Below are 27,966 nucleotides of genomic sequence, written 5' to 3' on the forward strand. Positions count from 1 at the left end.
CCATCGGAATTTGTAACTCCAGGGGGCGATGTTCCCATGACGTTTGTTTGATGGTTAAACGGCAAGCCCAAAGAGGAGAAGAAGAACGCTTGCGTAAATGGCGTAAACTATCCTTAATGCTGAAACGTCAGTTGTCAGAATTTCAGCATTAATAATAACAATGGACTCATACTATAATGAAAGTAAGTCATTGATTTCCAGAATATGTGTCATTTATTAATGCTGAAATTCTGACAACTGACGTTTCAGCATTAAGGATAGTTTACGCCATTTACGCAAGCGTTCTTCTTCTCCTCCTCTTTGGGCTTGCCGTTTAACCATCAAACAAACGCCATGGGAACATCGCCCCCTGGAGTTACAGATTCCGATGGGTAACAGATTTTGGTACAAGTGGAAAACTTTCACCGTTTTTTGTCACCCAAACAGATTCTTTGGATGTGATAAATGCCAAAGTTTTATTTACGGAGGCAATAATTGAGCAAACAAAAAGGTAATGACACCAATGTTATCTATTGGAATTGTTTAGTACTGTTATACTGTTAAAAGTGTTTATACTATTTATGCTTTCAAGTCCAAGTTGAAGAAATCTTGTTAAATGTTGACAGCATAACTACCAAAATACAGAAGTATGTCCTTAATATTTTTGCAGTGCTATTTCTGTTGAAAAGTTAAAATGATTACATTAGAGATGTGATGTGCCACTTTTCAAGTGTCTGATGGCTACAATTAATTTTCATTAATTTTTCATATTTTGAATTCTTTTGAAAGGCTTACAAAAAAACTACATTTGAATTGTAATTCCATGCTATTGACAGGACTATTAATTTTAATGAAGTTAGCTTACCATGTTTACAGTATGATAATTGTGATAGAAATGTGAATTTTAGGCACAGAATATTTTTTACAATTGAACAAGGCAGTAGATTACACAAGCTTGGACAGAAAGTTAATAATGACACCAATTTTTTTTTTTATGGAATTGTTTAGTACTGTTTTACCATTTGTTTACTGTAAAAAGTGTTTATACTTTCAATTAACAAATTGAAGTCTTGTGAAAGGTTGACAGGATAACTGGCATTAACTGTCAAAATAATTTCAAACTATTGAAGTTAGCTTACAGAATAAACATGTCAATCAACCCATATGATTTTTGCTGTAATATTTTTGTTTTGAAAAGTCACTGTGACTGATAGAAAAGTGATGGTTTTAGCAACATTTTAACCTGTCTGAATGCTAATAATCATTTTGCGTCGGGGGGGCGAAGCCTGAACCCCCCACCAGGACTTTGTCCTCGACCTACCGGGGTCTGCAACCCCTGGACCCTGGCTACTAGGTTTTTCTGATTTCAAAAGTTGGCAGGTCTGAATTAGGGAGGCTTGTGTCATGTTTGTCCTCCTACAGAAACCATATTAAAATAAAAAAGAGATTTTTTTTTTTTCTTTTTCCATTTTTCATGCTTTTTTTAAAAAGCTCCAGAGAGCCACTAGGACGGCGCTAAAGAGCCGCATGCGGCTCTAGAGCTGCGGGTTGCCGACCTCTGCCATAGTACAATAATAACATTGTTACCATAGTAAAAGTATGTTACAAAATAAAAATAACATTGTTACAAAATAACATTATGTTCCAAATAACTTACAAAATTATAACTTTGTTACAAAACAACATTATGGTACAAATAACTGTAACAAAATAAAACTTTGTTATAAAATAAATGTTACAATAAATACACATTTATATTACAAAACAATAACTTTTTGTTACAAAATGATAATATTGCTTTACCTAAACATATTTTTCTTGAGGAAATTGGAATATTCGTAAAGAAGGAGCTGAGCCAGAATGCAATGTTTTATGTTGTCTACTTTTTATCTTGAAATAAAAGTTTATTTACTACGTCTTCAATAAAAGTGTCTATACGTAGTTCTTTTTTGAAACAAATTATATTGTATAAAGGATGTTTTGTCTTAAATACAAGTTTCTAAACTGTTTTAGCATTATACTGTCTTCTACAAAACCCAAAACCAGTGAAGATGGCACGTTGTGTAAATGGTAAATAAAAACAGAATACAATGACTTGCAAATCCTTTTCAACCTATATTCAATTGAATAGACTGAAAAGACAAGATACTTAAGGTTCGAACTGGAAAACTATTTTTTTTTTGCAAATATTAGCATTTGGAATTTGATGCATGCAAACATGTTTCAAAAAAGCTGGCACAAGTGGCAAAAAAGACTGAGAAAGTTGAAGAATGCTCATCAAACACTTATTTCAAACATCCCATAGGTGAACAGGTGGGTGCCATGATTGGGTATAAAAGCAGCTTCCACAAACAAGGATGGGGCGAGGGTCACCACTTTGTGAACAAATGCGTGAGCAAATTGTCCAACAGTTTAAGAACAACATTTCTCAACGAGCTATTGCAAGGAATTTAGGGATTTCACCTTCTACGGTCCAACATATCATCAAAAGGTTCAGAGGATCTGGAGAAATCACTGCATATTACGGACCTTCGATCCCTCAGGCATCAAAAACCAACATCATTGTGTAAAGGATATCACCACATAGGCTCAGGAACACTTCAGAAAACCACTGTCAGTAATTCCCGATTTTCAGCCGGAGCTGGAAGCCACGCCCCCTCCAGCTCCATGCGGACCTGAGTGAGGACAGCCTTTTTTCATGACGGAAGGACAACAGGGTGACAAGAACTAAATCATCCAGACGAGAGATAAATTGTATTATTATGTTTATCTTACCTAAAAATAAATATATTTATTAATTAAAAAAAAAAAAAAACTAAATACATTTTTACTATATTTTGCTAAAAACATCGAAATTAATTGTATTTTTATTTATATTTTTTCCTGCCTCCTTATTACATCCAGCCATAGAATTATACATTAAAATAAACATATTTGAAATAATTGATTTTAAATTATCATAATTCATTTAAAATGACCGTATTTAATTATTAAAATAATTGCTTGTTTATCAACAACTTTAACATTTTATTCATTACATTTTGAAACTCTCAGAAGCCAAGTTATGTTATATTCCTTAATATTTATTTATGCAAGTTTGAAGTATCAATTATCTAAACACAGTTTTGTTTGCATATTTTCAGGATGTGTATATATATACATATATATATATATATACAGGTAAAAGCCAGTAAATTAGAATATTTTGAAAAACTTGATTTATTTCAGTAATTGCATTCAAAAGGTGTAACTTGTACATTATATTTATTCATTGCACACAGACTGATGCATTCAAATGTTTATTTCATTTAATTTTGATGATTTGAAGTGGCAACAAATGAAAATCCAAAATTCCGTGTGTCACAAAATTAGAATATTACTTAAGGCTAATACAAAAAAGGGATTTTTAGAAATGTTGGCCAACTGAAAAGTATGAAAATGAAAAATATGAGCATGTACAATACTCAATACTTTGTTGGAGCTCCTTTTGCCTCAATTACTGCGTTAATGCGGCGTGGCATGGAGTCGATGAGTTTCTGGCACTGCTCAGGTGTTATGAGAGCCCAGGTTGCTCTGATAGTGGCCTTCAACTCTTCTGCGTTTTTGGGTCTGGCATTCTGCATCTTCCTTTTCACAATACCCCACAGATTTTCTATGGGGCTAAGGTCAGGGGAGTTGGCGGGCCAATTTAGAACAGAAATACCATGGTCCGTAAACCAGGCACGGGTAGATTTTGCGCTGTGTGCAGACGCCAAGTCCTGTTGGAACTTGAAATCTCCATCTCCATAGAGCAGGTCAGCAGCAGGAAGCATGAAATGCTCTAAAACTTGCTGGTAGACGGCTGCGTTGACCCTGGATCTCAGGAAACAGAGTGGACCGACACCAGCAGATGACATGGCACCCCAAACCATCACCCAACCATGCAAATTTTGCATTTCCTTTGGAAATCGAGGTCCCAGAGTCTGGAGGAAGACAGGAGAGGCACAGGATCCACGTTGCCTGAAATCTAGTGTAAAGTTTCCACCATCAGTGATGGTTTGGGGTGCCATGTCATCTGCTGGTGTCGGTCCACTCTGTTTCCTGAGATCCAGGGTCAACGCAGCCGTCTACCAGCAAGTTTTAGAGCACTTCATGCTTCCTGCTGCTGACCTGCTCTATGGAGATGGAGATTTCAAGTTCCAACAGGACTTGGCGCCTGCACACAGCGCAAAATCTACCCGTGCCTGGTTTACGGACCATGGTATTTCTGTTCTAAATTGGCCCGCCAACTCCCCTGACCTTAGCCCCAGAGAAAATCTGTGGGGTATTGTGAAAAGGAAGATGCAGAATGCCAGACCCAAAAACGCAGAAGAGTTGAAGGCCACTATCAGAGCAACCTGGGCTCTCATAACACCTGAGCAGTGCCAGAAACTCATCGACTCCATGCCACGCCGCATTAACGCAGTAATTGAGGCAAAAGGAGCTCCAACCAAGTATTGAGTATTGTACATGCTCATATTTTTCATTTTCATACTTTTCAGTTGGCCAACATTTCTAAAAATCCCTTTTTTGTATTAGCCTTAAGTAATATTCTAATTTTGTGACACACGGAATTTTGGATTTTCATTTGTTGCCACTTCAAATCATCAAAATTAAATGAAATAAACATTTGAATGCATCAGTCTGTGTGCAATGAATAAATATAATGTACAAGTTACACCTTTTGAATGCAATTACTGAAATAAATCAAGTTTTTCAAAATATTCTAATTCACTGGCTTTTACCTGTATATATGAAATACTTGACTTGGTGAATTCTAGCTGTCAATATACTCCTCCCCTCTTAACCACGCCCCCACCACCCACCTCCCGAAATCGGAGGTCTCAAGGTTGGCAAGTATGATTTAAAGGTGGCTAATTGTACTTTTAGTTTGAATCAGCTCATGAATATTGATACCATTAAAGTTATATTTTAGCCAAAAAGGAAAGGCGACATTAGTTATATTGTACAAAATTTTTATAATTGTAATGTCAGAATAATATCTAACTGTTTAAATAATTATAGAATCATGTCTTTTTACTATATATTATAGCTAAACACAAATTAAGTCCATTGGCTCCTTTAAATGGCACAATATATTTACTTGTTTTAAGCGAATCTAATACTATTGTAAGTTAGGGTTTTCTTAAAATGCAACGGAACATTTAAATAGGTGCCACAAAGTGCAAAGAAGAAGAATCTGCATAAACCGCGAGAACAGTAATTACAAATAGAGGATAGTGGCCAATATCCCTACAGTGTAATGACAGACAATTAAAAATTATGTGCTGAATAATTAAAAATATGTATTGAACTAAAAATAGACTATAATTAAAAAAAGGACATTTACATTTGTTTAAACGTGGAATGTGAAGCTTTGTGATATAATTAGCCAAATGGTATCGCCAAGGACAATATTGGAGCCTGTGTTTACGAGGATAATAAAAGGCAATATTTAAGATAGGTGTGGAATAATTCCACTTCCAATGAGATAATGACTTTAAGCAAACAGCTAAAATAACAAAGAGTGTTAAAAGTTCCTATTTAAAATACCGTATTTTCCGCACCATAAGGCGCCCTGGGTTATAAGCCGCGCCTTCAATGAACGGCATATTTCAAAACTTTGTCCACCTATAAGCCGCCCCGTGTTGTAAGCCGCATCTAACTGCGCTAAAGGAATGTCAAAAAAACAGTCAGATAGGTCAGTCAAACTTTAATAATATATTAAAAACCAGCGTGATGTGGGCGCGCATGGAGTCGTATATCAACATGGACGGAGCTGCGTGAAAAAAAGCCACCCGGCCTCTTCGCGTAAACTTCCCTTAACCACTCGCTCATCTTTTCTTCATCCATCCATCCCTTCGAGTTAGCTTTTATGATGACGCCGGCTGGAAAGGTCTCTTTTGGCAAGGTCTTCCTTTTGAATATCACCATGGGTGGAAGTTTCTGGCCATTAGCATGGCAAGCTAGAACCACAGTGAAGGATGACTTCTCATTCCCTGTGGTGCGAATATTCACCGTACGTGCTCCCGTTGTATCCACAGTGCGGTTCACAGGAATATCAAAAGTCAGTGGAACCTCGTCCATGTTGATAATGTTCTCTGGCCGGATCTTTTTTTCAGCTATCTTGTTTTTACAATATGCACGGAAAGTAGCCAGCTTTTCTTGAAAGTCTTTAGGCAGTTGCTGTGAAATAGTAGTCCGTGTGCGGATGGAGAGATTGCGTCTTTTCATGAACCGGAAACCTGTCGCTTAGTAGGAGCCATTTTGTGGTCTTTACAGATGTAAACACACAAAGGAAATGAAACGTAATATCCGCGCGCTTCTTCTTCTTCTACGCGGGCGGGTGGTTGCTTACAGTAGAAGAAGAAGCGCTTCCTGTTCTATGGGGGCGGGTGCTTACCTTGGCGGTTGCTTGCGTAGAAGAAGAAGCACTTCCTCTTCTACGGGGAAAAAAGATGGCGGCTGTTTACCGTAGTTGCGAGATCGAAACTTTATGAAAATGAATCGTAATATTAATCCATATATAAAGCGCACCGGGTTATAAGCCGCACTGTCAGCTTTTGAGTAAATTTGTGGTTTTTAGGTGCGGCTAATAGTGCGGAAAATACGGTAGTCGAGTGACACGTTAGTTCCTGTCTGTAAGTGCGTGAATGCAAATTGCTTTGTGAGGAATAGGGGATAGGGAAACAAATACAAATAAATACAACTTTGGGCTTTTCTTTAAGAGATCAATGGAATATCAATCTTTATAACACCTTTTTAAGAAGAGCAGATTAAGAAATACAAATTAAAGACTTCTTTAAGAAGAATGGGTTCAGACTTAGAAAAGAAATTGATGTATTTCAGGTTTAAAAGAACGAGATGTCAGTATAATGCTAAAAAAACAATATTATGCTATTAAAATAAGAAAAATAGCTCATAAACCATCATTTGAGTTAAAACAGCCTAAATACACCCTGAGATCTAGCCAGAAGACACTTCTAATGCAACTTGAATTCACCACGATATACTGTACGTGGTGAATTCATGTAAACATGTAAAGAATAAATAGAAATAGAAAACTACCGATATTCCTACAGTGTAATGACAGACTATAAATATTGTGTTCATTGATATTTTAAAAAAACTTTGTGGACGAGACATTACTTCTATTTACATATAATTAAAAATCATATACGGTACAGGTAAAAGCCAGTAAATTAGAATATTTTGAACAACTTGATTTATTTCAGTAATTGCATTCAAAAGGTGTAACTTGTACATTATATTTATTCATTGCACACAGACTGATGCATTCAAATGTTTATTTCATTTAATTTTGATGATTTGAAGTGGCAACAAATGAAAATCCAAAATTCCGTGTGTCACAAAATTAGAATATTACTTAAGGCTAATACAAAAAAGGGATTTTTAGAAATGTTGGCCAACTGAAAAGTATGAAAATGAAAAATATGAGCATGTACAATACTCAATACTTGGTTGGAGCTCCTTTTGCCTCAATTACTGCGTTAATGCGGCGTGGCATGGAGTCGATGAGTTTCTGGCACTGCTCAGGTGTTATCACTGATGGTGGAAACTTTACACTAGACTTCAGGCAACGTGGATCCTGTGCCTCTCCTGTCTTCCTCCAGACTCTGGGACCTCGATTTCCAAAGGAAATGCAAAATTTGCATGGTTGGGTGATGGTTTGGGGTGCCATGTCATCTGCTGGTGTCGGTCCACTCTGTTTCCTGAGATCCAGGGTCAACGCAGCCGTCTACCAGCAAGTTTTAGAGCACTTCATGCTTCCTGCTGCTGACCTGCTCTATGGAGATGGAGATTTCAAGTTCCAACAGGACTTGGCGCCTGCACACAGCGCAAAATCTACCCGTGCCTGGTTTACGGACCATGGTATTTCTGTTCTAAATTGGCCCGCCAACTCCCCTGACCTTAGCCCCATAGAAAATCTGTGGGGTATTGTGAAAAGGAAGATGCAGAATGCCAGACCCAAAAACGCAGAAGAGTTGAAGGCCACTATCAGAGCAACCTGGGCTCTCATAACACCTGAGCAGTGCCAGAAACTCATCGACTCCATTCCACGCCGCATTAACGCAGTAATTGAGGCAAAAGGAGCTCCAACCAAGTATTGAGTATTGTACATGCTCATATTTTTCATTTTCATACTTTTCAGTTGGCCAACATTTCTAAAAATCCCTTTTTTGTATTAGACTTAAGTAATATTCTAATTTTGTGACACACGGAATTTTGGATTTTCATTTGTTGCCACTTCAAATCATCAAAATTAAATGAAATAAACATTTGAATGCATCAGTCTGTGTGCAATGAATAAATATAATGTACAAGTTACACCTTTTGAATGCAATTACTGAAATAAATCAAGTTTTTCAAAATATTCTAATTTACTGGCTTTTACCTGTATACAGGAAAATAAAGCAAAATGGGAAATAGTAAAGGGACAAATTACAAAACCCAAATTCAGTGAAGTTGGCACGTTGTCCATCCATCCATTTTCTCCTGCTTGTCCCTTTTGGGATCGCTGGGGGTGCTGGAGCCTATCTCAGCTGCATTCGGGCGGAAGGCGGGGTACACCCTGGACAAGTCGCCTCCTCATCGCAGGGCCAACACAGACAGACAGACAACTTTCACACTCACTTTCACACACTAGGGCCAATTTAGTGTTGCCAATCAACCTATCCCCAGGTGCATGTCTTTGGAGGTGGGAGGAAGCCGGAGTATCAGAATCAGAATCAGAATCAGCTTTATTGTCATTACGCAAGGTAACGAGATTGAGGCCATTCCATACAGTGCGATGTGTGCATGCTAGAAAAACAATGTGCAAATATATAGAAATATAAAAAATGTAGAAGTGCAATGAATATGGTGTGAAATGAATATATACATGAAAAAACAAAACAAAAACAGGGTGGTTGGTGGAATGGGTTATTGCACCGAAGAGAAGGCAGTTATGAGGGACAATGGGGCAGTCCGTTCAGGATGGTTATGGCCCTGGGGAAGAAGCTGTTCTTTAGCCTGTTTGTTTTGGTTTTAATGCACCTGTAGCGCTTCCCAGAGGGCAGCAGGTGGAACAGGTCAGAGCCAGGGTGGGTGCTGTCCTTGATGATGGCACTGGCTCTGTTGAGGCAGCGGGAGGTGTAGATGTCCGTCAGAGAGGGGAGAGGGCGGCCGATGATCTTCTGAGCCGTCTTGACCACTCTTTGCAGCCTCTCCCTGTCTGCTGCAGTGCAGCTGCCGTACCATACCGTAATACAGTAGGTCAGCAGGCTCTCGATGGACGAGCGGTAGAAGGTCAGCAGCAGGTCAGGCTTCAGGTTGTACTTCCCGAGGACTCTAAGGAAGTGTAGCCGCTGCTGAGCCTTCTTGATGATTGATGTGGTGTTGACTGTCCAGGAGAAGTCATTAGAGATGTGGACTCAGAGGGAACCCACGCAGTCACGGGGAGAACATGCAAACTCCACACAGAAAGATCCTGAGCGCAGGATCAAACCCAGGACTACTCAGGACCTTCGTATTGTGAGGCACATGCACTAACCCCTGTGCCACCGTGCTGCACGTTGTGTAAATCGTAAATAAAAACAGAATTACTGCATAGTGTAATACTTCAGACTCGAGTCACATGACTTGGACTCGAGTCAGACTCGAATTTGATGACTTTAGACTCGACTTGACAAAATGTAAAGAGACTTGCAACTCGACATAGACTTTAACATCAATGACTTGTGACTTCACTTGGACTTGAGCCGTTTGACTTGACATGACTTGCTACTTTCCCCAAAACCCAACAATTAAAAAGTTATTTGGGAGCGCGCCGTATCTTTCATTTTCTTCGTCTGTGTCTGTCATCGTGTTGTTCCTGTCAGCTGGTGTGCTCTCAGTGCAACAGCCCATCAAATTAGATCTACGTTGTTTTCATCACACAGCATTCATCCAATCAAATTGCAGGACTACCACCGAACAAGTTGTCAAACAACGCGCCAGTGAGAAACAATTATGCCAAAGTTGGTTTCGTTCGGGTATAAAAACTACGACTTGGTCAACAAAAAACGAATTGATGTATGCAAATCACGCAGTTTGAATATTACAGACGGAGACGACGCGACAACTTCCAACTTTGTTCGACATTTGAAGTTGCACAAAGAAGGGTAAGTTTTGAATGTAAGATAATGTTTATTGGCTAAGTAACGTGACTTTTATTTGCTGTGTAGTTAAATCAGTGAGGCTATAAACTCACTGCTAACGTTATAACCATAGACATTTTATAAGTAGACGCAGCATGGAGCGCTACTGGCGCAGACGAGACACGTGGCCGCCATCTTGGAGTGGTGATCAGTGCAATTCATTTGGCAGGAGCAATGAACTGTCAGCGCATTTAATTCATTTTACCTCACTGAATACCACTGATTTTCACGCACGTTTTTGTCATACGTGTAGCTATGATAAAAGACACATGTTTTATTATTCATAGTTTGCTTAACAGTAATATAATATTCTTATATGCTATAAGCAGAGGTGGGTAGTAACGCGCTACATTTACTCCGTTACATCTACTTGAGTAACTTTTGGGATAAATTGTACTTCTAAGAGTAGTTTTAATGCAACATACTTTTACTTTTACTTGAGTATATTTATAGAGAAGAAACGCTACTTTTACTCCGCTACTTTTATCTACATTCAGCTCGCTACTCGCTACTAATTTTAATCGATCTGTTAATGCACGCTTTGTTTGTTTTGGTCTGTCATAGTGCCTGCGTTTCAACAAATACAGTCACTGGTGACGTTCACTCCGTTCCATCAATCAGATGCAGTCACTGGTGACGTTGAACCAATCAAACAGAGCCAGGCGGTCACATGAACCGACTTAAACAAGTTGAAAAACTTATTGGGGTGTTACCATTTAGTGGTCAATTGTACGGAATATGTACTGTACTGTGCAATCTACTAATACAAGTTTCAATCAATCAATCAAAAGTGTGAAGGAAAAAAGACACTTTTTTTTATTTCAAACGTACATCCCGTCACAAGCCTAAAGACTGACTGCACAGTTCCTGTCTTCACAATAAAAGTGCCGCTCCATCGCGCCTGCGCTTTCAAAATAAGAGTCTCCGAAAGCCAGCGCAAACAAGCTAGCAAGCTACGGAGTTTGCCGCCAATGTATTTCTTGTAAAGTGTGTGAAAACGAATATGGAAGCTGGACAAATAAGATACCAAAAACCAACCACTTTCATGTGGTATTAGACAGAAAGGAGGAACTTTTTTTCTCCTGCATTTGAAAACGTGGACGTTAAGCACTGCTGTCTGATTCCAATCAATGCAAGTCATCAGAATCAGGTAATACACCAACTTATATTCTTGTCAACATGAAAGAAAGGAATCTATATGTGTTAAACATGCATGTAGATTCATTAAAACACCTTTAACATGTAAACAAAAACGGCAAAATAAATAAATATAAATGATATACTGTATATATCAATGTATGTGTATATATATATATATATATATATATATATATATATATATATATATATATGATATGTGTGTGTATGTTACTCATCAGTTACTCAGTACTTGAGTAGTTTTTTCACAACATACTTTTTACTTTTACTCAAGTAAATATTTGGGTGACTACTCATTACTTTTACTTGAGTAATAAATCTCTAAAGTAACAGTACTCTTACTTGAGTACAATTTCTGGCTACTCTACCCACCTCTGGCTATAAGTGACCAGACGTCCGACATCAAAACTGGGAATATAATCCCAGAGAAGAGGGAAACAAAGGGACAGCTATTTTTAAATTGAAGAAACAATATGATTAGGTTATATATACATGCGTATATCCTACATAAACAATGTATGAATACATTAGATATCTATATATCTTAGCGACCTATAGACTGTATCTCTGTTGCTTCAGCAGTAGAGAGTTTATTCTGTCTTGACACTTTGTATTGATATTTTCTATTACATTCTTCCCTTAAATGATCATGTTTACACTGATTGTTTTATATGTATTTTTGATGTATGTCGCTTTGGATAAAAGCGTCTGCCAAATACTTAAACATAAACATCTGAAAGTCATTATATCAGCTAAAACCATCAATCTGTTTCACTGGATCCAAATTCTGTTTTACCCAACAATGTTAGTATTTGAATATTGTTACTTGAAGACTTATTCCTGGTTACAATTATACTGTTAAGAAAGTATTGTCTTATACTTTGCCTAAAATGAGAATGCATCATAATCAGTAGTGGCTGGTGAATTTTGTTTTAGGTGGGGCTGAAAGTTTGTAAACCAAACCCCTGTAGGGGCGTCATCCTCCCCCAGAAGATTTCTTTGTGATTTTCACATACAAATATTGAAGATCTTTGATCCTTCTCAACTCTGTGGTAATATTATTTTCATAAAATACAACCAATAGTACGTTAATGTTAAATCTTACTTGTGAAAAGTAATCCCCCGATTCCTATTTTCAACAGTCCGCTCATTTGAGCAGGAAAACGCTGAACACCATCTTTGTTTTCTACCTTTCAACTGTCAGTTTAGGCTGCTCGCCGGCTCCTCATCACCACTTCAAGATGGCGGCCAAATTGCTCACGTCACAGCAACCAATGCTGCGTCTACTTATAAGATGTCTATGGTTATAACGTCATTGCAAACACGGCAATATGTTGCGTCCACTGCAGTTCGCTATCTTATTCATACTTTTTGTCAAATGATTTTTTTTAAGCATGGTTGCATGAGGTACCTACACATAACGTTACGCTAGTCAATGTATCACACACAGTAACGTTACGTTAGTCAATGTATCACACACAGTAACGTTACGTTAGTCAATGTATTACACACAGTAACGTAACGTTGGTCAATGTATCACACACAGTAACGTTACGTTAGTCAATGTATCACACACAGTAACGTAACGTTAGACAGCGGTCAGCAGCACCGCGTATTTTAGCCACCTACAAAAAGACAAACATAGTCAAATAAAGGTCAGTTAAAATGTATACTATATTAAGAATATGTGTACATATTGCATAGGGCCCTGACATCTAAAAAGTACAACTCTGTTCATTGTTATGTTCATATATTTGTTATGTTTTTCATGTGTACGCACACATAAACACACATACAGTATGAGATGAGATCAATGATATAAGGTAAGAACAGGATAGACACTGCTGTGGAACTAGTTACAATGCAATATGCCATTGAAATACAATGTTAGCACTTTTGTGCAAATAAGTACAGTTGCACTTGTTTTTTCAAATGTGTTTATTCTGTAAAGGAATGAGTTACATGTTTAAAATGACTGGTTAATAGTGCTATTTTGAAGTGCAATGTCAGCACTATTTTTGTTCCTGCAATTTCAAATGCACTTGTTTTAATAAATAACTACAGCGTTTTAAAAGCATACACAATCTGTGTAAATATATTAGTCTGGGGTTAAAAGGACTTGAAAGGACTCGAAACTCAAAATGCAGGACTTGGGACTTGACTTGAGACTTTCCAGTCTTGACTTTGGACTTGACTCGGGACTTGACTCGAGACTTGAGGGCAAAGACTTGAGACTTACTTGTGACTTGCAAAGCAATGACTTTTTCCCACCTCTGCTTCATAGTGTAATGCAAAGTGTAGTACCTTTTCATTAATTGATTCGCAGGTTTTTAGGAATTGGTACTGTATCGGTATGGATATAATAGTTATTATATCTACTTCTGAATATTGAAAAGCTGTGTAGTAAACATGTGTGTTTTGTTTTTGTACAAACCCCGTTTCCATATGAGTTGGGAAATTGTGTTAGATGTAAATATAAATGGAATACAATGATTTGCAAATCCTTTTCAACCCATAATCAACTGAATGCACTACAAAGACAAGATATTTGATGTTCAAACTCATAAACGTTGTTTTTTTTTTGCAAATAATAATTAACTTAGAATTTCCTGGCTGCAACACGTGCCAAAGTAGTTGGGAAAGGGCATGTTCACCACTGTGTTACATCACCTTTTCTTTTAACAATACTCAATAAACGATTGGGAACTGAGGAAACTAATTGTTGAAGCTTTGAAAGTGGAATTCTTTCCCATTCTTGTTTTATGTAGAGCTTCAGTCGTTCAACAGTCCGGGGTCTCCGCTGTCGTATTTTACGCTTCATAATGCGCCACACATTTTCGATGGGAGACAGGTCTGGACTGCAGGTGGACCAGGAAAGTACCCGCACTCTTTTTTTACGAAGCCACGCTGTTGTAACACGTGCTGAATGTGGCTTGGCATTGTCTTGCTGAAATAAGCAGGGGCGTCCATGAAAAAGACGGCGCTTAGATGGCAGCATATGTTCCAAAACCTGTATGTACCTTTCAGCATTAATGGTGCCTTCACAGATGTGTAAATTACCCATGCCTTGGGCACTAATGCACACCCATACCATCACAGATGCTGGCTTTTGAACTTTGCGTCGATAACAGTCTGGATGGTTCGCTTCCCCTTTGGTCCGGATGACACGATGTTGAATATTTCCAAAAACAATTTGAAATGTGGACTCGTCAGACCACAGAACACTTTTCCACTTTGCATGAGTCCATCTTAGATGAGCTCAGGCCCAGAGAAGCCGGCGGCGTTTCTGGATGTTGTTGATAAATGGCTTTCGCTTTGCATAGTAGACATTTAACTTGCACTTACAGATGTAGCGACAAACTGTATTTAGTGACAGTGGTTTTCTGAAGTGTTCCTGAGCCCGTGTGGTGATATCCTTTACACATTGATGTCGGTTTTTGATACAGTGCCATCTGAGGGATCGAAGGTCACGGTCATTCATTGTTGGTTTCCGCGGCCATGCCGCTTACGTGGAGTGATTTCTCCAGATTCTCTGAACCTTTTGATGATATTATGGACCGTAGATGTTGAAATCCCTCAATTTCTTGCAATTGCACTTTCAGAAACATTATTCTTAAACTGTTTGACTATTTGCTCACGCAGTTGTGGACAAAGGGGTGTACCTCGCCCCATCCTTTCTTGTGAAAGACTGAGCATTTTTTGGGAAGCTGTTTTTATACCCAATCATGGCACCCACCTGTTCCTTCCCAATTAGCCTGCACACCTGTGGGATGTTCCAAATAAGTGTTTGATGAGCATTCCTCAACTTTATCAGTATTTATTGCCACCTTTCCCAACTTCTTTGTCACGTGTTGCTGGCATCAAATTCTAAAGTTAATGATTATTTGCAAAAAAAAAAATGTTCATCAGTTTGAACATCAAATATGTTGTCTTTGTAGCATATTCAACTGAATATGGGTTGAAAATGATTTGCAAATCATTGTATTCCGTTTTACAAACCCCGTTTCCATATGAGTTGGGAAACTGTTAGATGTAAATATAAACAGAATACAATGATTTGCAAATCCTTTGCAACCCATATTCAATTGAATGCACTACAAAGACAACATATTTGATGTTCAAACTCATAAACTTTATTTATTTTTTTGCAAATAATATAACTTAGAATTTCATGGCTGCAGCACGTGCCAAAGTAGTTGGGAAAGGGCATGTTCACCACTGTGTTACATGGCCTTTCCTTTTAACAACACTCACTAAACGTTTGGGAACTGAGGAGACACATTTTTGAAGCTTCTCAGGTGGAATTCTTTCCCATTCTTGCTTGATGTACAGCTTAAGTTGTTCAACAGTCCGGGGGTCTGCGTTGTGGTATTTTAGGCTTCATAATGCGCCACACATTTTCAATGGGAGACAGGTCTGGACTACAAGCAGGCCAGTCTAGTACCCGCACTCTTTTACTATGAAGCCACGTTGATGTAACACGTGGCTTGGCATTGTCTTGCTGAAATAAGCAGGGGCGTCCATGGTAACGTTGCTTGGATGGCAACATATGTTGCTCCAAATCCTGTATGTACCTTTGAGCATTAATGGCGCCTTCACAGATGTGTAAGTTACCCATGTCTTGGGCACTAATACACCCCCATACCATCACAGATGCTGGCTTTTCAACTTTGCGCCTATAACAATCCGGATGGTTCTTTTCCTCTTTGGTCCGGAGGACACGACATCCACAGTTTCCAAAAACAATTTGAAATGTGGACTCGTCAGACCACAGAACACTTTTCCACTTTGTATCAGTCCATCTTAGATGAGCTCAGGCCCAGCGAAGCCGACGGCGTTTCTGGGTGTTGTTGATAAACGGTTTTCGCCTTGCATGGGAGAGTTTTAACTTGCACTTACAGATGTAGCGACCAACTGTAGTTACTGACAGTGGGTTTCTGAAGTGTTCCTGAGCCCATGTGGTGATATCCTTTACACATTGATGTCGCTTGTTGATGCAGTACAGCCTGAGGGATCGAAGGTTACGGGCTTAGCTGCTTACGTGCAGTGATTTCTCCAGATTCTCTGAACCCTTTGATGATATTACGGACCGTAGATGGTGAAATCCCTAAATTCCTTGCAATAGCTGGTTGAGAAAGGTTTTTCTTAAACTGTTCAACAATTTGCTCACGCATTTGTTGACAAAGTGGTGACCCTCGCCCCATCCTTGTTTGTGAATGACTGAGCATTTCATGGAATCTACTTTTATACCCAATCATGGCACCCACCTGTTCCCAATTCGCCTGTTCACCTGTGGGATGTTCCAAATAAGTGTTTGATGAGCATTCCTCAACTTTATCAGTATTTATTGCCACCTTTCCCAACTTCTTTGTCACGTGTTGCTGGCATCAAATTCTAAAGTTAATGATTATTTGCAAAAAAAAAAAAAAGTTTATCAGTTTGAACATCAAATATGTTGTCTTTGTAGCATATTCAACTGAATATGGGTTGAAAATGATTTGCAAATCATTGTATTCGGTTTATATTTACATCTAACTTAATTTCCCAACTTATATGGAAACGGGGTTTGTATATTGTGTTTTTGTTATGTGTGTATTTAATGTGTGTTTGAGAGGGACGGGTGGTAAACAATGGATGTGTGTGTATAATGTGTGTTTATGATGTGTGTGTGTTGTTGCAGGCAGCAGGGCGGAAAGTGCAGAAGAGCGTTTAGTGAACGACTTGTTGGGTCCGCAGCGCTACAACAAACTGATCAGACCAGCAGTCAATACGAGTCAGCAGGTCATCATTTCTATTCGTGTTTCTTTGTCTCAACTTATCAGTGTTGTAAGTATCTTTTTTTTTTATCATATTCATGTAGTGTTTTTTATCATGCAACATATTGCATACATTTCTATTTGATCAATCTCATAAAAAAAAAAAAAAAAAAAAATCACTTCAACAACAATCCAACCAAATCAACGAGGCTAGAAAATCTGGAATATTATCATATGACATGTATTCCTAATAATATTTCTATATAATCACCTTCAGAAGTTTGCAGCCTAACTACTGCATGTTTTAGAGATGTTTTAAAAAAAAAATATATCATACAGAATTTTGGTAAATTAAGCCATTTTAAGCATGAATATGTCTAAATTAAGTAAAATATCAATACTACAGTAGGATTGTATGGTATACCGGTATTAGTATAGTACCGCGTTACTAATGAATCATATTCGGTACTATACCGCCTCTAAAAAGTACCGGTCCCCGCTCCACCTTTTTTTAACAGGCATGATGGCGCGTCGTCGTCACGTCATGACATTGCTGGTTTTACGAGCAGAGGAGCATGTTCGGCAACGCACAATCACAGAGTACTTACTAGAAGACACAGTGTGTTGTTGACCTGGACATTCGAAAGTTCTCTTGCCATTCCTCTGGCACAACACACTCGTTGACAAACATATCACACCTGGCTGAATGACAATGACATGACATGATGAATGCCCTGAGAATTTCAGTAGTGTGTTTGAGAGAAAAAAAAATCAGTACTGTGTATAATAGGATTTCATTAGTGTGTATGGGAGGATTTGAGTAGTGTATGAGAGAGAAAAAATCAGTAGTGTGTTGGACAGGATTTCAGTAATGTGTATGAGAGGATTACAGTAGTGTGTGAGAGGTAATTCTGAATAAGTCCCCCTCATAGTTGTGTGTTGTGTGATGTTACTTCCCGCATTGAACTTTCTGCGTTTCTCACGCTGTCTTGTTGACATACAACCACATCAAAATGTAGCCTGCCACGTTACACCAAACGTCTCGCTAACAGTACAAAAGTAATAAATTAGATTACTCCAGTCGTTGCTCTTAAAATTATCGGCATTATCATATAACCCCCGTTATTCGGAACACTGAATATATGTTATCATACATGAATATAAAATACACGTTTTAATAAGTATCAAATCAATCAATCAATCAATCAAAGTTTATTTATACAGCCCTTAATCACAAGTGTCTCCTGCACAAGCCACAACGACATCCTTGGCTCAGATCCCACATCATGGCAAGACAAAACTCAACCCAATGGGAACAACGAGAAACCATGGATGGGACCCTCTCCCACCAATTTTTTTATCAGGGTATGGCATGAATTCAATTGCACTTTTCTGATAAGGTTTTGGTCAGGAACGTGGCAGAGGGGGTTGTAATCAGTTTCAGCTGCATTGGTGTTGATGGAATTAACAACAGGTGCACTAGAGGGGCAACAACGAGATGGCCCCCAAAACAGGACTGGTTTTGCAGGTGGAGGCCACCATTTCAAGTTCCTCCCTTTTGATCTCTTTTGACTGTTTTTCCACAAGTGTTGGCTTTAGCTAGAGTCATTATCACGACTGGGAGCATGAGGCGATTTCTTAACCCTCCTGAAGTTGCGCAGATTGTCCTACTCCTCCAGGATGGCACATCCATGCGTGCTGTTGCAAGAAGATTTGAATTGTCTCCCAGTACAATCTCCAGAGCATGGAGGAGATTCCAGGAGACAGGCAGTTTCTCTAGGAGAGCTGGACAGGGCCGTAGACGGTCCTCATCCCGTCAGCAGGACCGATATCTGCTGCTTTGTGCAAGGAGGAACAGGTTGAGCACTGCCCGAGCCCTACAGAATGACCTCCAGCAGGCTACTGGTGTGAATGTCTCTGCCCAAACAGTCAGAAACAGACTTCACGAGGGTGGCCTCAGGGCACGACGTCCTGTAGTGTGCCCTGTGCTCACTGCTCAGAACCGTGGAGCTCGATTGGTATTTGCCATAGAACACCAGAATTGGCAAGTCCGCCACTGGTGCCCTGTGCTTTTCACAGATGAGAGCAGGTTCACCCTGAGCACCTGTGATGGATGTGAAATGGTCTGGAGAAGCTAAGGAGAGCGCTATGCTGCCTGCAACATCATTCAGCATGACCCGTTCGGTGGTGGGTCAGTGATGGTCTGGGGAGGCATTTCCATGGAGGGACGAACAGACCTCTACAGGCTAGAGAACGGCAGTTTGACTGCCATTAGGTATCGTGATGAAATCCTTGCACCCATGGTCAGACCTTACGCTGGTGCAGTAGGTCCTGGGTTCCTCCTGGTCCACGACAATGCCCGGCCTCATGTGGCAAGAGTATGCAGACAGTATCTGGAGGATGAAGGAATTGACACAATTGAATGGCCCGAAACCCGATAGAACACCTCTGGGACATAATGTTTCGGTCCATCAAACGCCGCCAGGTTGCTCCTCAGACTTTACAGGAGCTCACTGATGCCCTTAGACAGACCTGGGAGGACATCCTACAAGACACCATCCGTCGTCTCATTAGGAGCATGCCGCAACGTTGTCAAGCATGCATACAAGTATGGGGGCCATACAAGATATTGAAAATAATTTTGAGTTGCAGAAATTGAAATTAGGCAAAATGGATGAGCCTGCCACATCATTTTTTCACTTTGATTTTTGGGGTGTCTATATACTGAGCCTTCTGTAGGCTGAAAACTTTTATTTCCATCAAAAGATGTGCAATCCTTTTGTTCCTGAGACATTAACTGTCCATATCAGTATAGATATCCCACTTTTTTTTTCACCACTGGAAATCTGATGTGTTTCAAAGTGTTCCTTTAATTTTTTTGAGCAGTGTGTACATATATATATATATATATATATATATATATATATATATAGCCCGGTCTCTTGCCTTCAACTGCCAGGTTGCAGTGTCGATCTTCAGTTCCCACAAATTCCGTTTAACGGTGTCCTTGTACCGTAGCCTTGGCCTCCCTCGGTTTCGTTTCCCTTCCTCCAGCTGTGAGTAGAGCAGATGCCGAGGGAGCCGCTCGTGACTCATTCTCTCTACATGCCCGACCCATCTCAGGTTCGTTTGGGTTAAGATGTTATCCATCGATGGCAGTCCAGCACGACTTAGGACCTCTGTGTTCGGGATTTTGTCTCTCCAGGAGATGTCCATGATGGTCCGAAGGTGGCGCATCATGTCGGCGTGAAGTTTTCTGACTTGCAACCTGTAGAGGGTCCAAGTTTCAGCACCGTACAAAAGTGTAGCTAGCACAGTTGCTCTGTACACCTTGCACTTGACGCAAATAGAGACATGCCTGTTGTTCCAGAGTCTTTCCCTTAATTTCCCAAACACAGCACTCGCTCTCCCCATCCTTAGTTTGATCTCATCATCAAGCTTGGCATTTTCTGTCACTGTGCTTCCGAGGTACTTGAATGTCCAGCATTGCAAAAGTGGGTCTCCCATGACACAGACCTCCCCTGGTAGGGAGGATGTGGGCTCATACTTGGGTGGCTGGTACAAGCATTTCTTCTTCTTGATGTTTATTTTGAGGCTGAACTGACTAGCTGTTGCTGCAAACTTGTTCACTAGATCTTGTGTGTCTTCTACATTGTGCGCAACTATAGCACTGTCGTCCGCAAACAGCAATTATCTCACAACCTTTACTGTTGTCTTGCTCTTTCCTCGAAGGAGAGCAACCTTGAACAGATCTGCATCTGTTCTTGTCCAGATGTAGACACCCTTTGATGTGTCCTTGAAAGCAACCTCGAGCATGGCTGATAGGTAGAGTGAGAACAGGGTTGGTGCTAGAACACAGCCCTGCTTCATTCCATTGCTGACTGGGAAGTCCTTCGAGACAGATCCACCCAGTGCCACATTTGCCTGCATGTCCGTATGAAGCGTCTCAATAAGCTCAACAAACTTGTCTGTACATCCGTACTTCTTGAGAACTTGCCACAATCCTTGCCTTGAAACCGTGTCGAAAGCGTTACTGAAGTCAATGAAGACCACATAGAGCGGGATGTTCTGCTCAATACGCTTTTCCTGCACTTGTTTCAGACAAAATATCATGTCCATTGTGCTCCTTCCTTGTCTGAAGCCACATTGAGTTTCTGGAAGTACCTCTGGGGAGATCTGTTCATTCATCCTATTCAGAAGCATTCTTGAGAATATTTTACTGACAATGGCTAAGAGTGAGATGCCTCGATAATACCCACACTCTCTTCTGTCTCCTTTCTTGAACAGTGGTACAATGCTGGCATCCTTCCACTCCTGGGGTATCTGATGAGTTACCCAAATATCTTTGATCATCTTATGCAGTCAGGTCAACAACTGGGCACCCCCAGACTTCCACACCTCAGTTGGAATGCCGTCACGACCTGGGGCTTTGTCTTCCTGCATTGTGTTGATTGCTCTTGTTAATTCGGAGATATCAGGCGGCTCATCCAGGCTCTCTACTACCGGGCGCTGTGCCATAGCATACGTGGCTTCCTCTGCTAAATCTCCAGGGTGGTTCAGTAGTTCCTCAAAATGATATGCAAATCTGTCCAAGATCTTGTCCTTTTCCTGCAGGACTGTCTCGCTGTCTTGTGCTTTCAGCTGGATCAACCTTCTGGATGTTGGGCCATAGACTTCTCTCAGGCCTGTGAAGAAGGTTTTCATATCATTCCTATCGGCGGCAAACTGCAGCTCTTCTGCCTGTCTTTCCCACCAGTCAGATTTCATTTCTCTGGTGTATCTCTGTAGTTCACTTTGGGCTCTGCTGTAAGTAAATGATAAATGGGTTGTACTTGTATAGCGCTTTTCTACCTTCAAGGTACTCAAAGCGCTTTGACACTACTTCCACATTTACCCATTCACACACTGATGGAGGGAGCTGCCATGTAAGGCGCTAACCAGCACCCATCAGGAGCAATGGTGAAGTGTCTTGCTCAGGACACAACGGACATGACGAGGTTGGTACTAGGTGGGGATTGAACCAGGGACCCTCGGGTCGCGCACAGCCATTCTTCCACTGCGCCACGCCGTCCCAAGCATGCTTTTTGGATCTTGTGTTGCACTGCAGCCTCTCCTGCCTAGCTTTGTACCTGGTTACCAGCAACTCCTGCAGATGTTCATCCCGAACATCGAACTAATCCTGATGTTTCCTCTTCGGGTGGCCCAATATATTGCAGGCTGTGTTGTGCACAGTTTCCCTCATTGCAACCCATTTCTCATTCAAGTCTAATACTGCTGTCATCCTGTCCCATTCTCGCAAACTACAATTCATTTCCTCAGCCAGCTCTACTCTCTTCTCTTCCCATATATATTGTGTGTATATTAGAGATGCGCGGATAGGCAATTATTTCATCCGCAACCGCATCAGAAAGTCGTCAACCATCCGCAATCCACCCGATCTAACATTTGATCAGAACCGCATCCGCCCGCATCAGCCCGTTGTTATATATCTAATATAGACGATGCAAGGCATTAGTGAGGTTATAAAGCTTTTGTCTGTTAAAGAAAGGAGACTGATCCAATGCAGCACAGACATTCGCGTGCCACGCTGTCACGACCCGGACGCACACCAGTGCGCAATCATATGGGAGCCGCGCTGAGCGCACCTCCAAGCGTGTCTCCCTGCAGGCGACGGCCGGGTATATGGGCCCGACGCTCCAGCGCCATCCATTTTCAGGGCTAGTTGATTCGGCAGGTGGGTTGTTACACACTCCTTAGCGGGTTCCAACTTCCATGGCCACCGTCCTAGCTGCTGTCTATATCAACCAGGGTGAGCCCCACCCCTTTCGTGAGCGCACTGCGCGCGGAGTGACCCCTGTTACGCGCCCCCGGCAACATGGGTGGCGGGCAGGTAAGCTGCGCGGGCGGAGCGCGCGGAGTGACCCCTGTTACGAGCCCCCGGCCACGGGGGTGGCGGGCAGGTAAGCTGCTTACCTGCTGCGCGTGACGCCGGCCGTTGCGAAGGCGGACGAGGCGGGGTGTCGGTGCGGTGGGCGCGGTGGTGACCCTGGACGTGCGTCGGGCCCTTCTCGCGGATCGCCTCAGCTACGGCTCCCGGTGGGACCCTCTCGGGGGAAGGGGCCTCGGTCCCGGACCCTGGCGAGGCATCACTTCTCCGCTCCGTAAAAGTGTCCATCTCTTTTTTCTTTTTTTCTTCTGTTGTGGCATATGCTGCAGGTGCCTGCTCGTTTTTCGTATGTGGGTAACAACATTTAACTATGTATATATATTTCCGAATTGGTTTAACTGCCACCCGCCTGAATCTATTTAAAATCTAATTTTTTTTTAACCACCCGACCTGACCCGACCCGCGGATAAAATCAAATTTTTTTAAATTTCATCCGCCCGATCCGCGGATAATCCGCGGACTCCGCGGTTGTGCCCGCAAACCGCGCATCTCTAGTGTGTGTATATATATATATATATATATATATATATATATATATATATATATATATATATATATATATATATATATATATACACACATACACATACTGTATATAAAATTGATGTAAAAATACAGTTTAAAAATTGTTCATGATGTACTTACTGGTCGTTACTAGAATTTTTTTTTGCAGAACGAGCGAGAACAGATCATGACGACTAACGTGTGGTTGTCTCAGGTGAGTGACAGGTGAGTCACTTGTTATGGATGCTGGATATGATTTGACGGTTTATGGTTTTCATGCAGGAGTGGAATGATTTCAGACTGAGGTGGGATCCTGACAAGTACGAAGGCATCAAGAAACTAAGAATACCATCCAAACTCCTCTGGCTTCCTGACATCGTGCTTTACAACAAGTGAGCCAGCATTTAATTTGTATTTCTTCTTTTTATAAACACAATAATACATAAATATCAGAGTCATACTGTCATTCTCTCTCTCTTTTTCCTGCATTATAGTCATAATTTACTAACTATAGGCAAATTCACAAAATTATTCAATGATTATTAAATTTCAAGGTCAGAAAATTGGTATTTGTATCAGCGATACTAGCCCAGTATTTACTTGGTATCAAATTAATACCAAAAATTCCCAGTATTGTTCAAACCAAATACAGACCTGAAAGTGTCCCATTTGCTCTGTATTGATTTGCTGGTTCAATATTGATATTATTGCAATCTTGGGGAATATGTTGGATTTTTTCAATTTGAATAACGTTATGATATTTTTATTATCAAAGGTAATTGTTTAGTTATAAATATTAGGAATAACAATGTATATCCCTAAATTCCTTGCAATAACTCTTTGAGAAATATTTTTCAGTTCTTAAACTGTTCGACAATTTGCTCACGTATTTGTTCACAAAGTGGTGACCCTCGCCCCATCCATCCATCCATCCATCTTCTTCCGCTTATCCGAGGTCGGGTCGCGGGGGCAGCAGCCTAAGCAGGGAAGCCCAGACTTCCCTCTCCCCAGCCACTTCGTCCAGCTCTTCCTGTGGGACCCCGAGGCGTTCCCAGGCCAGCCGGGAGACATAGTCTTCCCAACGTGTCCTGGGTCTTCCCCGCGGCCTCCTACCGGTCGGACGTGCCCTAAACACCTCCCTAGAGAGGCGTTCGGGTGGCATCCTGACCAGATGCCCAAAACACCTCATCTGGCTCCTCTCGATGTGGAGGAGCAGCGGCTTTACTTTGAGCTCCCTCCGGATGGCAGAGCTTCTCACCCTATCTCTAAGGGAGAGCCCTGCCACCCGGCGGAGGAAACTCATTTCGGCCGCTTGTACCCGTGATCTTGTCCTTTCGGTCATAACCCAAAGCTCATGACCATAGGTGAGGATGGGAACGTAGATCGACCGGTAAATTGAGAGCTTTGCCTTCCGGCTCAGCTCCTTCTTCACCACAACGGATCGATACAGCGTCCGCATTACTGAAGACGCCGCACCGATCCGCCTGTCGATCTCACGATCCACTCTTCCCTCACTCGTGAACAAGACTCCGAGGTACTTGAACTCCTCCCCTTGGGGCAAGATCTCCTCCCCAACCCGGAGATGACACTCCACCCTTTTCCGGGCGAGAACCATGGACTCGGACTTGGAGGTGCTGATTCTCATCCCAGTCGCTTCACACTCAGCTGCGAACCGATCCAGTGAGAGCTGAAGATCCTGGCCAGATGAAGCCATCAGGACCACATCATCTGCAAAAAGCAGAGACCTAATCCTGCAGCCACCAAACCAGATCCCCTCAACGCCTTGACTGCGCCTAGAAATTCTGTCCATAAAAGTTATGAACAGAATCGGTGACAAAGGGCAGCCTTGGCGGAGTCCAACCCTCACTGGAAACGTGTCCGACTTACTACCGGCAATGCGAACCAAGCTCTGGCACTGATCATACAGGGAGCGGACCGCCACAATCAGACAGTCCGATACCCCGTACTCTCTGAGCACTCCCCACAGGACTTCCCGAGGGACACGGTCGAATGCCTTCTCCAAGTCCACAAAACACATGTAGACTGGTTGGGCAAACTCCCATGCACCCTCAAGGACCCTGCCGAGAGTATAGAGCTGGTCCACAGTTCCACGACCAGGACGAAAACCACACTGTTCCTCCTGAATCCGAGGTTCGACTATCCGGCGTAGCCTCCTCTCCAGTACACCTGAATAGACCTTACCGGGAAGGCTGAGGAGTGTGATCCCACGATAGTTAGAACACACCCTCCGGTTCCTCTTCTTAAAGAGAGGAACCACCACCCCGGTCTGCCAATCCAGTGGTACCGCCCCCGATGTCCACGCGATGCTGCAGATGCATCCTTGTTTGTGAATGACTGACCATTTCATGGAAGCTGCTTTTATACCCAATCATGGCACTCACCTGTTCCCAATTAGCCTGTACACCTGTGGGATGTTCCAAACAAGTGTTTGATGAGCATTCCTCAACTTTCTCAGTCTTTTTGCCACTTGTGCCAGCTTTTTTGGAACATGTTGCAGGTATATAATTCCAAATGAGCTAATATTTGCCAAAAATAACAAAGTTTTCCAGTGCCAATGTTAAGTATCTTGTCTTTGCAGTCTATTCAACTGAATATAGGTTGAACATGATTTGCAAATCATTGCATTCTGTTTTTATTTACGATTTACACAAGATGCCAACTTCACTGGTTTTGGCGTTTGTACATTACCCTTACTCACAGTAGTGTTAGAAAGTATTCTGTAGTTTTCTCCCAATGATAAACATGTATAAAATGCACCCCAAAGGAGCAATGCACCCCCATACCCTTTGAGTATATTTTGGACCTTAGACTATTAGGGATAAGTCAGTTTTCGGGTCCTCTGGGGTACTTTGGAACCTTCAGGTTGCCATGGACCATTACTAGAAAAACCTATTCCAGTAAATGTAGTAAGTAGTGGACCCCAATCCCTTTTTGAGACACTTCTGGAAAAAGTGCCCCTAAATGTCCCAGCACTATTTTATAAGCATTGCAACTGTCTTTAGCTCATTAAGACTGTAACCTGAAACATTTTTATTGTAAAGAAAATACAAGTAATGAGTCGATGGTCAGATAAACTACAGCTTTGCTTTCAAGAAGTGCTCAAAAGTAGAGATGTCCGATAATGGCTTTTTTGCCGATATTCCGATATTGTCCAACTCTTAATTACCGAGACCGATATCAACCGATACCGATATATACAGTCGTGTAACAAGGTTTTCCAAAATAAATCAACTCAATTTATGGAAAAAAATGCCAACATGGCACTGCCATATTTATTATTGAAGTCACAAAGTGCATTATTTTTTTTTAACATGCCTCAAAACAGCAGCTTGGAATTTGGGACATGCTCTCCCTGAGAGAGCATGAGAAGGTTGAGGTGGGCAGGCTTGGGGGGGGCGGGGTTGAGGTGGGGCGGGGAGGGGGGTTTGGTGGTAGCGGGGGGTGTATATTGTAAGCGCCCCGGAAGAGTTAGTGCTGCAAGGGGTTCCGGGTATTTGTTCTGTTGTGTTTATATTGTGTTACGGTGCGGATGTTCTACCAAAATGTGTCTGTCATTCTTGTTTGGTGTGGGTTCACAGTGTGGCGCATATTTCAATCAATCAATCAATCAATCTTTATTTATATAGCCCTAAATCACAAGTGTCTCAAAGGGCTGCACAAGCCACAACGACATCCTCGGTACAAAGCCCACATACGGGCAAGGAAAAACTCACCCCAGTGGGACGTCGATGTGAATGACTATGAGAAACCTTGGAGAGGACCGCATATGTGGGTAACCCCCCCCCCCCCCTCTAGGGGAGACCGAAAGCAATGGATGTCGAGTGGGTCTGACATAATATTGTGAGAGTCCAGTCCATAGTGGATCCAACATAATAGTAAGAGTCCAGTCCATAGTGGGGCCAGCAGGACACCATCCCGAGCGGAGACGGGTCAGCAGAGATGTTCCCAGCCGATGCACAGGCGAGCGGTCCACCCCGGGTCCCGACTCTGGACAGCCAGCACTTCATCCATGGCCACCGGACCTGTGCCCCCCCCCCCCCTCAAGGAAAAGGGGAGCAGAGGAGAAAAGAAAAGAAACGGCAGATCAACTGGTCTAACAGGGGGGCTATTTAAAGGCTAGAGTATACAAATGAGTTTTAAGATGGGACTTAAATGCTTCTACTTTTGAAAATTTGAAACAGTGTTTAAGTTGTTTATACAGCCACCCTCAGTGTGACCTGTATGGCTGTTGATCAAGTATGTTTGCATTCACTTGTGTGTGCGAAAAGCCGCATATATTATGTGACTGGGCTGGCACGGGAAAGGAATGCCTTTAAAGTTTATTGGCGCTCTGCACTTTTCTCTACTTCCGTGTACGCAGCGGTATTTGAAAAAGTCATACATT

The 27,966-nt window shown here is 41.5% G+C and overlaps 1 protein-coding gene across 1 annotated transcript in view; it reads left to right on the forward strand.

Moving 5' to 3' along the window:
- Window positions 1-27,966, forward strand: part of LOC133624460 (neuronal acetylcholine receptor subunit beta-2-like) — a 61,963-nt gene that overhangs the window by 4,016 nt on the left and 29,981 nt on the right. The window contains exons 3-5 of the mRNA XM_072916436.1: window positions 17,035-17,180; window positions 23,731-23,775; window positions 23,844-23,953. Of these exons, the coding sequence (XP_072772537.1) occupies window positions 17,035-17,180; window positions 23,731-23,775; window positions 23,844-23,953 (301 nt within the window). The remainder of the gene's footprint in view (window positions 1-17,034; window positions 17,181-23,730; window positions 23,776-23,843; window positions 23,954-27,966) is intronic.

Source organism: Nerophis lumbriciformis, linkage group LG27 (genome assembly GCF_033978685.3).
Source record: "Nerophis lumbriciformis linkage group LG27, RoL_Nlum_v2.1, whole genome shotgun sequence".
Lineage (NCBI taxonomy): Eukaryota > Metazoa > Chordata > Actinopteri > Syngnathiformes > Syngnathidae > Nerophis > Nerophis lumbriciformis.